General features: G+C 43.9%; 1 protein-coding gene across 1 annotated transcript in view; it reads left to right on the top strand.

The window, feature by feature from the left end:
• The window catches only part of LOC130120343 (interleukin-1 receptor-like 1), an 80,332-nt gene that overhangs the window by 45,024 nt on the left and 20,466 nt on the right, over nt 1-14,842 (top strand). Inside the window, exon 9 of the mRNA XM_056288892.1 lies at nt 589-726. Within this exon, the coding sequence (XP_056144867.1) occupies nt 589-726 (138 nt within the window). The remainder of the gene's footprint in view (nt 1-588; nt 727-14,842) is intronic.

The following is a 14,842-nucleotide window of genomic DNA, read 5'->3' as shown; positions in this document are numbered from 1 at the left end:
AAAGAAAAACTCATTCACACTACGTAAAGATAGGGTTGTGAATTTATGCACGGCAAAACTTTTATCTAAATATAAACTAACATATGGTTAAGCACAAACACACAGATGTACACCAACACAAAGAGGTTCTCCCTCATTAAACCAAACACACACACACACACAGTGACACAAATTTTCTTAGGAGAGCCACTTATGAGTAAAACCATTCCTCAAAGAGCCACAGAGCTTGCAAAACATTTCGCAAATACAAAGCGGCACAGGCTATACGTCTACCCATGAGCCCACGCTGTTACGTAGCCTACGTTCTTTGACGTATCTTTAGTGTGCTGCCATCTGCTGGATAATTCATTTCAATGTGCTAAAACAGGATACAAACGGAACCTATAGAAGTAAGTTATAGCTATGTTCTTATTGTTATCAGTGGATCTATATGAGGCGCAAAACAAAGTCTCACGAGCCGTGTAAAAAGTAACACTGACGTAGACACACATGCATAGTAAATACATTAACACATGTTGTCAGCCAATTGGCTCCCAACACACACACACAAACAACTGTTTTAACATTCATTCAAACTTCTTCCCCCAGCCACCATGACTCCACACATCATCAAAGGAGTGTGTGTTGTGCTGCTGTGTCTGTTGCTAGCTGCAACCATCAAGTACTTCACTGTCGACCTCGCTCTCCTCTTCAGACAGTTACTGAGCTCCAGCCATCACCATGATGGTAAGCAAAAATGTAAAACCGTTTCTGAAGCCAGGTTCTTTTGCAAACCATTATTTTATCAAAAAGATGGTTTGCTGAACAAATAAGCTTCTTCAATACTCCTCCATTCCTGTCTTGCGGTTTTTGCCTTCCTCTATTACCAGGAACTAACTTGGAACATACAAAAGGAGGTGAGAACAAGAAGTAGAGGAGAATATTTTTAACAGTTAATATGCCACTTTAAAAGGAAAAGCATCTGTTGACAGCTGGTTTCCTATAGAGTAAAACATGATCTAAAGGTTTCTTATTGGACATACCAATATAGACCATAACATAGGTTACCAGCAAACACCATTATAATTCCTTGTAGAGCCATTAAAACCATCAGAAAATACTGTAATGGTTTTGGATTTTTTTTCAGCAGGGGAAGCAGACCAATAATGTTTGACTGATGGCGCTCACTTGTCTGTTTATAATGGAGCCATGATAGGCTGAATTTCTGTTTTATATGTTTTTCATAAGGACATATTGAAAATGTAGAGGACACATTTCACAAAGATTTGCTTGATGTATTTGGTGTTCGGTTGGAATAAAACTGCATTTTTGGTCATCCAGGCATGACAACTAGTTTGAGTTTCAAGTCTGGCTGCAACCATCTGGCTGTGTTTAATTCAATTAAAGTGGTGAACTGAAATAGCAATTTATATATTGTTTTGATCAAAGAGATTAATTTCAAAGGATCACACACAAATCCCCATGACATTATAAAAAAACAAGGCGGGTTATTGAGTTGTTCTGGAGACAAAACTGGAGATTAAACATTCAAAATGTAAATGAAGGAGCTGATAGCCTGCCATCACATGTTACAGAATAACAAAGCAAGGTATGAATAGTCAGATACTATACTGTATTTTCCATCCAGTTTGGTTAGAAAGAGAGGAATAGGGATATTCATAAAGAATAGTCTTTAGCTACTTCTGGTTGTGTCCTTCTGCAATGCTTTAAAACTAGAATGCAGGACTTTAACATATAAATGAGGCTCCATGACATTCAAGCCCTTGCCAAACGAGTTCACACAATGATGATTAAGCCTATCACCACCGGGTAAATCTCTCTGTGTTTCACAGTATACCGGCGTTTTAAATTTGCTGTATGGGGCGAAATTTCCGTGCTGGCGCAATGGAGGTGATCGTAGTGATGCATTTTACATCAACTAGCAATGATCGCTTTGCCAGAGCTGAACTTTCGTGTGACGAAAATGTTCACATGCCTCTTACTGGCTTACTTTCAGGGCTTTCTGCCAGAAAGCTTCTGGGCTTGGAAGCGATTGTGGAAAAACCCAAGAAACATCCAAGAAAAGTTTCTGATGCAGCCGATCGAAGGAACTCGGCATTCAGAGGAAGGATTAAAGTAAAAAAAAGAAGAAGAAAGCAATTGACGGCGAGGACAAACGGATAACTATTAGAGTAGCTTTTCCTTTTTGGAGCACTGACGTAAAACAATTACTCCCACTGCCAAAGGGAGAAGACAAAACCCCCACACGGCAGGTTTAAGTTTCCAAAGAAAAAACTTTGTTGGCTTTTTTTGGGGGGGAGGATTTTTTTCCCCCTTTTACCTCCCCAATGGTACTGATGGTACTGGGCCAATTACCTCACTCCTCCGAGTGGTCCCGGCCATTGCTCCACCCATAGGCGGAAAGCCTGGGGGGGACATGACCCCCTCCCATCCTGGGAAAAATATGATATATCCCCCCCCAATATTTCATCCCTGGTACAGCACTACTTTTGGTGTCCCCCTCAGGAATTGCACTTGAGAAAATTTCATGTAATTGTCCCCTCCAAAGTTGATATCAGATTTTCGCCCCTGGCTCCACCTCCTCTGCCAATCCGGGGAGAGCTGTAGACTACCACATGCCTCCTCCAATAAATGTCGAGTCGCCAGCTGCTTCTTTTTCCCTGACAGTGAGGAGTTTCACCAGTGGACGTAGCGCATGGGAGGATCATGCTATTCCCCCGACTTCCACCTCCCCCCTGAACAGGTGCCCCGACTGACCAGAGGAGGCGCTAGTGCAGCGACCAGGACACAAGGCAGCAGCCTTGGCTGGTTCCTCTCTTTAATGCAAATCTTTCTGAGAGCGATCCATTCACTTTTACTCTAGCTGTGGGTTTGTTATAGATAGACTTAATGCAATTAATTATTATTCTGTTAAGGCCAAATTTTTCCAGCGTTAAGTATAAAAATTCCCAGTTGACCCTGTCAAATACAAACCCCAATTCCAATGAAGTTGGGACGTAGTGTAAAAATTGAATAAAAACAGAATACAATGATTTGATGATCCTTTTCGACCTATATTCAATTGAATATACTACAAAGACAAGATATTTAATGTTCAAACTGATAAACTTTATTGTTTTTTGCAAATATTCACTCATCTTGAATCTGATGCCTGCAACACATTCCAAAGAAGCTGGGACAGGGACAACAAAAGACTGGTAAAGTTGAGGAATTCTCAGAAAACACTTGTTTGGAACATTCCACAGGTGAACAGATTAATTGGAAACGGGAGTGTCATGATTGGGTATAAAAGGAGCATCCCCGACAGGTTCAGTCGTTCACAAGCAAGGATGGGGTGAGGTTCACCACTTTGTGAACAACTGCATGAGCAAATAGTCCAGCAGTTTAAGAACAACGTTTCTCAATGTACAATGGCAAGGAATTTAGGGATTTCATCATCTACAGTCCATAATATCATCAAAAGATTCAGAGAATCTGGAGAAATCTCTGCACGTAAGGGGCAAGGCCGAAAACCAACATTGAATGTCCGTGACCTTCGACCCCTCAGGCAGCACTGCATTAAAAACCGACATCATTCTGTAAAGGATATTACCACGTGGGCTCAGGAATACTTCTGAAAACCATCGTCAGTTAACACAGTTCGTCGCTACATCTACAAGTGCAAATTAAAATTCTACCATGCAAAGCGAAAGCCATATATCAACAACACCCAGAAACGCCGCCGGCTTCTCTGGACCTGAGTTCATCTGAGATGGACTGACACAAGTGGAAAAGTGTTCTGTGGTTTGACGAGTCCACATTTCAAATTGTTTTTGGAAATCATGGACGTCGTGTCCTCTGGGCTAAAGAGGAAAAGGACCATCCAGATTGTTATCAGCGCACAGTTCAAAAGCCAGCATCTGTGATGGTATGGGCATGTCTTAGTGCCTATGGCATGGGTAACTTGCACATCTGTGAGGGCACCATTAATCCCCTCCCCACCCCTTACTGAAGAAATGCCTCCCTGCCCTATGCCCCTATCTCACCAACCTTTTCAATTCCTCACTGTCCCATGGAAATGTCTCCTCTGCCTACAAAACTGCTGCTGTCTCCCCAATTCTCAGGAAACCCGGTCTTGATCCATCCTGCCTCAACCACTACCGGTCAATCTCCAACCTCCCTGTCCTCTCAAAAACCCCGGAACGCAACCTACCTACACTCCAGCAGCCTACTCGAACCCCTCCAGTCCAGTTTTCGCCCACTCCACAGCACTGAAACTGCACTCCTTGAAGTACTCAATGACTTCCTCACCTCTGCTGATACTGGAGCCCTTAACATCCTCATCTTCCTCGACCTGAGTGCAGCCTTCGATACTATGAGCCACAACATCCTGCTCACCAGATTGAAAGATGTCGTTATTGAAGGCATCATACTCAGCTGGGTCCAGTCCTACCTCGCCAACAGGTCAAACTTCATCTAACTTCACAACCACTCCTCTGTTCCTTCCACAGCCACACACGGTGTTCCCCAAGGTTCTGTACTCCGCCCACTCCTTTTCATCATCTACATCCTCCCTATTGGTCAGATTCTCCGCCATTTCAACTTGGACTTCCACTGTTATCACCCTATCAGGTCCCTCAGATCCACCTCAGCCTCCCTTCTCTCTACCCCCAGGTCCAACCTCCACGGCTTTGGTGACCAAGCCTTCTCCAGGGCAGCTCCCAGGCTCTGGAACGCACTCCCCCAAATCCTTAGAGACTCAGAATCCCTCCACTCTTCCAATCCCGTCTCAAGACACACCTTTTCTCCATTGCCTTCTTGTGCCCCCCCATCCTCTCGTCCACCTCTGGTCTGGGGTAGGCTGGGGACCGAGCGCTCGGCCTGCCCCCTCCCTCAACTCCCTCCTCAACTCCCTCCCCAAGCGCATCGGACACTACTGCTGTCTGCCCACATTCAGGTCATTGGTCGGGACTCACCTCTCCAGACTTCACCTGTGATTTATGTAATTTATGATGTTTGCTTTTCTTCCCCTTATGTATCTGTTCAAGTCGAAGAGTACTGCTGGCGTCATGCGTGGCTGCTGCTTCTCCCTTTCATAGCCCCCCTTCCCATCCACCCCTGTATGTGTGTGTTATGTGTATCTGTCGTCTTGTTTCACCCCATTTTTTGTAAAGCGACTTTGAGTATTAGAGTATTATATAAGTTTAATTTATTATTATTATTATAAAAATGTTTTCAATTTCTTTTGGTTCATATTTAAGTTAATTTGTTTTTGGGTCATGCATTTTAGGGATCTTGGTTTCTGTCTGTTGTTTCTGTAATCATCTCGCCAGTAACTTGGCAGCTTTAGGGCCTGATTATCATAGTAATTGTGTTTTAAGTATCTTGCTTTTATCTCTTATTTTCTCTTGGAGTAAAACATTAATTTTCTTTCTCACCTCTTTAATTTATTGTTGTGTCTTTTAGTCTCACCTCTTTAATTTGTTGTTGTGTCTTTTAGTCAGTTTTTCCTTTATGTTTTTGTTCCAATTGTCTTAGTTCGGTTAAGAGTATCTTGTGTTGTTTCACTTTTTCCTTTTCGAGGTTACTTGTAATTGCAATCAGTTTTCCTCTTATGACCGCCTTTAATGCATTCCATACTATAGCTGGGTCCATCTCGTCATTATTATTTTCCTCCAAATAATTCTGAGTATCTGTTTTGATTTGTTCAACTATCAACTTATTGTTTAATATTCCCACATTCAATCTCCATATTGTATCTGTTTACTGTTTAAATTATTTTTTAGGTACAAACCCCAATTCCAATGAAGTTGGGACGTTGTGTAAAACGTAAATAAAAACAGAATACAATGATTTGCAAATCCTTTTCGACCTATATTCAATTGAATACACTACAAAGACAAGATATTTAATTTTCAGACTGATAAACTTTATTGTTTTTTTGCAAATATTCACTCATTTTGAATTTGATGCCTGCAACACGTTCCAAAAAAGCTGGGACAGGGGCATATTTACCACTGTGTTACATCACCTTTCCTTTTAACAACACTCAATAAGCGTTTGGGAACTGAGGACACTAATTGTTGAAGCTTTGTAGGTGGAATTCTTTTCCATTCTTGCTTGATGTATGACTTCAGTTGCTCAACAGTCCGGGGTCTTCGTTGTCGTATTTTGTGCTTCATAATGCGCCACACATTTTCAATGAGAGACAGGTCTGGACTGCAGGCAGGCCAGTCTAGTACCCGCACTCTTTTACTACGAAGCCACGCTGTTGTAACACGTGCAGAATGTGGCTTGGCATTGTCTTGCTGAAATAAGCAGGGACGTCCCTGAAAAAGACGTCACTTGGACGGCAGCATATGTTGCTCCAAAACCTGTATGTACCTTTCAGCATTAATGGTGCCCTCACAGATGTGCAAGTTACCCATGCCATGGGCACTAACACACCCCCGTACCATCACAGATGCTGGCTTTTGAACTTTGCGCTGATAACAATCTGGATGGTCCTTTTTCTCTTTAGCCCGGAGGACACGACGTCCATGATTTCCAAAAACAATTTGAAATATGGACTCGTCAGACCACAGCACACTTTTCCACTTTGCGTCAGTCCATCTCAGATGAGCTCAGGCCCAGAGAAGCCGGCGGTGTTTCTGGATGTTGTTGATATATGGCTTTTGCGGTTTAAGTTGCACCTGTAGATGTAGCTACGAACTGTGTTAACTGACGATGGTTTTCCGAAGTGTTCCTGAGCCCACGTGGTAATATCCTTTACAGAATGATGTCGGTTTTTAGTGCAGTGCCGCCTGAGGGATCGAAGGTCACGGGCATTCAATGTTGGTTTTCAGCCTTATCGCTTACGTGCAGAGATTTCTCCGGATTCTTTGAATCTTTTGATGATATTATGGACTGTAGATGATGAAATCCCTAAATTCCTTGCAATTTTATGTTGAGAAATGTTGTTCTTGGACTGTTTGCTCACGCAGTTGTTCACAAAGTGGTGAACCTCACCCCATCCTTGCTTGTGAACAACTGAGCCTTTTGGCGATGCTCCTTTTATACCCAATAATGACACTTCCCTGTTTCCAATTAACCTGTTCACCTGTGGAATGTTTCAAACAGGTGTTTTTTGAGCATTCCTCAACTTTACCAGTCTTTTGTTACTCCTGTCCCAGCTTCTTTGGAACGTGTTGCAGGCATCAAATTCAAAATGAGTGAATATTTGCAAAAAACAATAAAGTTTATTAGTTTGAACATTAAATAGCTTGTCTTTGTAGTGTATTAAATTGAATATATGTCGAAAAGTATTTGCAAATCATTGTATTCTGTTTTTATTCACTTTTTACACAATGTCCCAACTTCATTGGAATTGGGGTTTGTAAATGGCACTATGATCAGACATGTCGGACACTCCAATTTGACATTATTGTATTTTATCGCTGTTTTCTGTCTGCATTAAAAAAAAATCAATTCTGGAGTATACTGGGTGTGTTGCTGAAAAATGACTGAAGTCTCTCCGCAGAGGATGCAGATCCCTCCACACATCAAAAAGCCTATTTCCTCCCATGTATTTTTCACTAATTTTGTAATAGATATTTTATTTCTCTGTAAGCTCGATTATCACATTGAGATCCCCTCTATATATGTACGTACGTACGTGCGCGCGTGTGTGTGTGTGTGTGTGTGTGTATATATATATATATATGCCCTCCGTTTCTACAGCGATAGTATCCAATAGGGATTTAAAGAATTGTTTATCACTTTCAGGTGGGGCCTATACATTCACCAAAGTAATCATTGATTGGTCAATTGTCCCTTTTGTCCCTTTTATATCATCCCTCTTTATCTTTTATTTCTTTTTGGCATTTGAATTTAATCGCGTTAGATATTAGAATTGCTACTCCTTTTTGTGAGTGTTAGAGTGGGAGCTATAAAAGGTTTTTTGAATCTAAGTCTTTTCAGTTTCTCATGCTCTGTTTGTTATAGGTGTGTTTCTTGTAGGAAGCTGATCTGTGTTTTTTTCCTTTTTAATTTTAGCCATAATTTCCCCTCTTTTGACTGGGTTTCCTAATCCATTGACATTCAAGGACATGAACTTTATCTCTTGTTTAGTATCCATAGGTCGTTTTGGGGTCTATTAACTTTGTGGTAATTCCCCCACAGGCTAACAGAAACACATTCATGAATGATTAACAGAGGCGTGTCATGGTTATCCAAAGGAATTGAATCGAGTGCAACTGGACTTGGTATATATCCGTGAAGACGTTTCGCCTCTCATCCAAGAGGCTTCATGAGTTCGTGCCTTTCTGACTAGACCAAGCTAGTCTGACTGGCTGGTGATGAAACTCAGATATTTATCCTCTTTGGAGTTGTTATCAGAGCTACTGATGTCCATGGCTCTTTGTGTTCCGATGTTTAACAACGCCCATCGTTATCAGAGCTATTGATGTGCATGGCTCTTTGTGATCCAATGTTAAGCAGCGACGGTCGTTGGGGGTGTTAGTTTCGACTTCGTTAGTGCTCCATTCAATGGTCATGAGTCATTGGAGCCGTTAGTGACCGACTGTTGTTCTTGGAGGCTAAGCTTCTTGAGTCTCCTGGGTAGAGATGAAAGGACGGCATTGTAAGTGGGAGATAGGTGGTGTCGCAGACCTCCTCCTCTGTTGAGGGATGGTTTTTCCAGTTTCGCATAGATGGCTTCCTTCACCCCTCTTTCAAACCATATATCTTCCCTGTCCAAAATGTGTACATTGCTGTCCTCGAAGGAGTGTGTCTTCTCCTTTAGGTGTAGATAAACTGCTGAGTCTTGCCCTGAGGAGTTTGGCTTTCTGTGTTGGGCCATCCATTTGTGTAGTGGTTGTTTGATTTCTCCTATGTACACTACCGTTCAAAAGTTTGGGATCACCCAAACAATTTTGTGTTTTCCATGAAAAGTCACACTTATTCACCACCATATGTTGTGAAATGAATAGAAAATAGAGTCAAGACATTGACAAGGTTAGAAATAATGATTTGTATTTGAAATAAGATTTTTTTTACATCAAACTTTGCTTTCGTCAAAGAATCCTCCATTTGCAGCAATTACAGCATTGCAGACCTTTGGCATTCTAGCTGTTAATTTGTTGAGGTAATCTGGAGAAATTGCACCCCACGCTTCCAGAAGCAGCTCCCACAAGTTGGATTGGTTGGATGGGCACTTCTTGCGTACCATACGGTCAAGCTGCTCCCACAACAGCTCAATGGGGTTCAGATCTGGTGACTGCGCTGGCCACTCCATTACCGATAGAATACCAGCTGCCTGCTTCTGCTCTAAATAGTTCTTGCACAATTTGGAGGTGTGTTTAGGGTCATTGTCCTGTTGTAGGATGAAATTGGCTCCAATCAAGCGCTGTCCACTGGGTATGGCATGGCGTTGCAAAATGGAGTGATAGCCTTCCTTATTCAGAATCCCTTTTACCCTGTACAAATCTCCCACCTTACCAGCACCAAAGCAACCCCAGACCATCACATTACCTCCACCATGCTTAACAGATGGCGTCAGGCATTCTTCCAGCATCTTTTCATTTGTTCTGCGTCTCACAAACGTTCTTCTTTGTGATCCAAACACCTCAAACTTGGATTCATCCGTCCACAACACTTTTTTCCAGTCTTCCTCTGTCCAATGTCTGTGTTCTTTTGCCCATCTTAATCTTTTTCTTTTATTGGTCAGTCTCAGATATGGCTTTTTCTTTGCCACTCTGCCCTGAAGCCCAGAATCCCGCAGCCGCCTCTTCACTGTAGATGTTGACACTGGTGTTTTGCGGGTACTATTTAATGAAGATGCCAGTTGGGGACCTGTGAGGCGTCTGTTTCTCAAACTAGAGACTCTAATGTACTTATCTTCTTGCTCAGTTGTGCAACGCGGCCTCCCACTTCTTTTTCTACTCTGGTTAGAGCCTGTTTGTGCTGTCCTCTGAAGGGAGTAGTACACACCGGTGTAGGAAATCTTGAATTTCTTAGCAATTTCTCGCATGGAATAGCCTTCATTTCTAAGAACAAGAATAGACTGTCGAGTTTCAGATGAAAGTTCTCTTTTTCTGGCCATTTTGAGCGTTTAATTGACCCCACAAATGTGATGCTCCAGAAACTCAATCTGCTCAAAGGAAGGTCAGTTTTGTAGCTTCTGTAACGAGCTAAACTGTTTTCAGATGTGTGAACATGATTGCACAAGGGTTTTCTAATCATCAATTAGCCTTCTGAGCCAATGAGCAAACACATTGTACCATTAGAACACTGGAGTGATAGTTGCTTGAAATGGGCCTCTATACACCTATGTAGATATTGCACCAAAAACCAGACATTTGCAGCTAGAATAGTCATTTACCACATTAGCAATGTATAGAGTGTATTTCTTTAAAGTTAAGACTAGTTTAAAGTTATCTTCATTGAAAAGTACAGTGCTTTTCCTTCAAAAATATGGACATTTCAATGTGATCCCAAACTTTTGAACGGTAGTGTATAATACATAATACATCTCCACCACTGATCTTTCTACCTCTGTTACCTCTATCCTCCCTACACCTGAATCTTTCTCTCTCCTACCCCCTGACACTGCTACTGATCTTCTTCTCTCTACCCTCTCCTCTTCTCTGGACAATCTCTGTCCCCTCACCTCCAGGCCTGCACGCCCAACTCTACCTGCCCCTTGGCTGACCGACTCAGTACGTACTGACAGACGGAGCCTGAGAGTGGCAGAGCGCAAATGGAGAAAAGGCAAACTCCCAGAGGACCTTCTCAACTTCCATTCTCTTCTTTCCACTTTCTCCTCCTCCCTTTCTGCTGCTAAGGCTGCCTTCTATCACTCCAAAATCCTATCCTCTGCCTCTAATCCTAAGAAACCCTTTGAAACCTTCTCTAGACTTCTTCAACCCCCACCTCCTCCTCCTACTTCCTCCCTTCTCCCAGATGACTTCGCTAACTTCTTTGACAAGAAGGTAAATGGCATCAGATCCTCCTTTTCTCACCATCCGGTTAGTGATGCTTGCACTATCCCACCCTCTGCACCCTCCTTCACCTCTCCACGTCCCACCCTATCCCACCTCGCTCCCTTCTCCCCTGACGAGGTTCTAAACCTCATCACATCTAGTCGCCCCACCACATGCTCCCTTGACCCGGTCCCCTCCCCTCTTCTTCAGTCTATAGCACCTGAACTCCTTCCCTATCTAACCCACCTCATCAACACCTCCCTCCAGGCAGGATGCTTTCCATCTGCCTTCAAGACTGCTAGAGTCACCCCCCTTCTCAATAAACCATCACTTAACCCCTCTGATGTCAAAAACTACAGACCAGTTTCCCTTCTACCCTTTCTATCCAAAACTTTCGAACGTGCTGTCTTTAACCAACTTTATTTGTACCTCCACCAGAACAACCTCCTGGACCCCAACCAGTCTGGGTTCAGGGTGGGTCACTCGACAGAGACGGCCCTCCTTGCAGTTACAGAATCGCTGCACACTGCGAGAGCAAACTCTCTCTCCTCTATCCTGATACTCCTGGACCTGTCAGCTGCGTTCGACACAGTGAACCACCAGTTCCTCTTCTCTACCCTCAAGCGGCTGGGTGTCACAGGCTCTGCACTCTCAATGTTTGCAACCTACCTGACGGGTGGCTCCTACCAGGTGACATGGAGGGGATCTGTGTCAGAGCCTCGCAGACTGACTACAGGCGTTCCACAGGGTTCGGTTCTGGGTCCTCTCCTTTTCTCCCTGTACACAACATCCCTGGGTTCTGTTATTCGCTCGCATGACTTCTCTTACCATTGTTATGCCGATGACACGCAGCTGATCTTGTCCTTCCTTCCCTCTGACATACAAGTAGAGACATGCATTGCTGCATGCTTGACTGACATCTCGGAGTAGATGGCGACACAACACCTGAAGCTCAATCTGGACAAGACAGAGCTGATGTTCCTCCCGGGGAAAGGTTGCCCACACCGAGACCTGGCCATCACCATTGACAACACCGTGGTGACGCCAAATCGGACTGTGAGGAATCTGGGTGTGATCCTGGATGACCAACTGTCGTTTGCTGAAAACGTTGCATCGGTTGCTTGCTCCTGCAGATTTCTCCTCTATAACTTCAGGAGGTTTCGCCCATTCCTCACCGACGAGATGGCACAGGTGCTCATCCAGGCTCTGATCATCTCCCGGCTGGACTACGGCAACATCCTCCTTGCTGGCGGCCCGGCGTTGGCCATCAGACCTCTGGAGCTTGTTCAGAAAGCTGCAGCTTGTCTGGTGTTCAACCGCCCTACATTCTCCCACACAACTCCCCTTCTCATGTCCCTACACTGGCTCCCAGTAGCTGCTCGCATCCAGTTTAAGACTCTGGTGCTAGCCTACAGGGCAGTGAAAGGAACAGCGCCTTCATATCTCCAGGCCATGGTCAAGCCCTACACCCCCACCCACTTCGTTCTGCTGCCTCAGGACGCTTGGTTGCCCCGTCGCTCAGAGGCCCTTGCTGCCGATGGACCCGGTCATGGCTCTTTTCTGTCCTGGCCCCACAGTGGTGGAATGAACTCCCCACTGATGTCAGGACAGCGGAGTCGCTGCCCATCTTTCGGCGCAGGTTGAAAACTCACCTCTTTAAGAACTACTACCCTGTTACTTGTTCTTAGCACTTATTGTATTCACTCATTAAAAAAAAGTCTTTCTTGCACTTTCACTTCAGCACTGGTTTTGCTCTTAGATGCTTGTTTAGATGCACTTATGACCTCTGATGACTAGTAGTTCTCCTGATTTCCTACGTTAAATGCACGTATTGTAAGTCGCTTTGGATAAAAGCGTTGGCTAAATGACTGTAATGTAATGTAATGATAACTACTCCAAAGAGGATAAATATCTGAGTTTCATCACCAGCCAGTCAGACTAACTTGGTCTAGTCAGAAAGGCACGAACTGATGAAGCCTCTTGGATGACAGGCGAAACGTCTTCACGGATATATACCAAGTCCAGTTGCACTCGATTCAATTCCTTTGAATTAACAGAGTTATAAACAACAGGTAAGAACAACTAAGCTTAATTATGTACACAGACAGTGACTGCCAAAAAGGTGTCAACAATCCTCATTACATGTTGACTCTCTTTTTGTTTTGAGGGGGGAAGCCTTCCACTTGGGAAGGGCCCCCAGCTAGTTGTGAGATGCAACCCAAAAGGAGTTAGTCTACCCACACTAGAGCTGTATCATAGGCAGCTGTGTTTTTATTCCTCTCAAGCCAACATACCAATTATCATTAACCCTCCAAAGCCAAACACATTTTAAACTCAAATTTTGCCTTCACCAGACTCAGAACTTGTGTTTTGAGTCTGTTATTCTTCTCACTTAAGTTCAGATCGACTCAGTCTTTCATCACGCGTTGTTATATCCTCACACTGGAATTCTTGTAGCTGTCTTCTCGCACACCTCCCTTTCTCCAGAGATCGGTCGCTTCTGACAAGTTTCCGTGCCATGGTCCCAGTTCGCTGAAGCCTTTCTGGTGGGGGGGGGGCTTCCCCGGTGCTTCCCCGGTGCTTCCCCGACATCTACCCCTGCATCCCGTACTTCATATCCGCTTCTCCACATGTCGCTGGCTGCCTCCTCTGCACTGCTATAAGTTTTCAGTCCATTTCCCAGTGTATGCTCATCTTATTGAGGGTGCCCTTACCCAGGTGTTCAAAAAACAAGTACAAGATGAGAAAATGTCTGACTTGGAAGGACCCAAAAGGTGCAATAATATCAGGATCTATGGTGTCCCGGAGGACACCAAAGGCACCTCCGCAGTGGCGTTCATTGAAAACCTGATAAAGTTGGAACTGGGAGCAGTCTTGGCTGGGACCGGGGCTGCGATATGGGGATAGAATGCACCCACCACGCTCTTGGGGCAAAACCACCCGCAAGCGCACCACCATGCTCCATGGTGGTCCATTTCGTCAAGTTATCAGTCAAAGAGAAGATTCTGTATACTGCGTGGAAGAGGGAACTAAGAGTCCAAAACAAATGGGTGTATTTTGACCATGACTATGCAATGGACATGCAGCACAAGCGGAAGGAATATATACCAGTGAAGAAGGTAATGAAGGAGAATGGAATATGCTTCCAGACTCCATTAACCAGAATGTGTGTTTTCTTCGAAACGGGCACCATCCTGTATAACAGCGCAATGCAATCAGCGGAGGACCTGCGGACACGGGGATTCGCGGTGGGTGCAGTGACAGTAACTCCAGGGACCAAGGTTAAGAAATATTAGAGGAAACACTGGCCCGACATCTACCGTGGGTGATGACCGAGACCAAGCGTGGCGGAGATGTGAATCGGTTTCAGCAGCTTATCCGGGAGAGGCTGAAGGAGTACCACTGGATGGAGCCAGGGGACAAGTGAGTGAATTACTTTTTAATCTAGATCCAAGGAAGCACCTTCTACCGTGTTGGGAATACACTAACAACACTAAAACCATGTCCGGCCCTGTTCCTTTTTTTTTTTTAATCCCTTTAAATATAATGAAAGGCTGATACCTTCGCTGATAACAGACAGAGCCACACAAGACTTTTTTTTTTTTTGCTACCGAGGGGCCCCACTTTGTGGCCAGCCCCCCTCACTGCTAAAGGTGACATCGCACCTTTCCATTTGGAAGCCCAGTTCTATATTTTGTGTTATAGTTCTTCGAGTTTTTTTGTTTTACTCTACCCTGTTTATTTGTTGAGGTTTGGGACGTCACAAGTGAAAATGTTTGAAAGTAAAATGAATGTCTTACCAACATTATAACATATCTCATTAAATGTAAATGCACTAAATAATCTGATCAAAAGAAGTAAAATGATAACCAAAATAAAAAAGGAGAGGTTAAATATAGCAT

Source organism: Lampris incognitus, chromosome 11 (assembly GCF_029633865.1).
Source record: "Lampris incognitus isolate fLamInc1 chromosome 11, fLamInc1.hap2, whole genome shotgun sequence".
NCBI lineage: Eukaryota > Metazoa > Chordata > Actinopteri > Lampriformes > Lampridae > Lampris > Lampris incognitus.
This window is presented reverse-complemented; position numbering and strand designations above follow the sequence as displayed.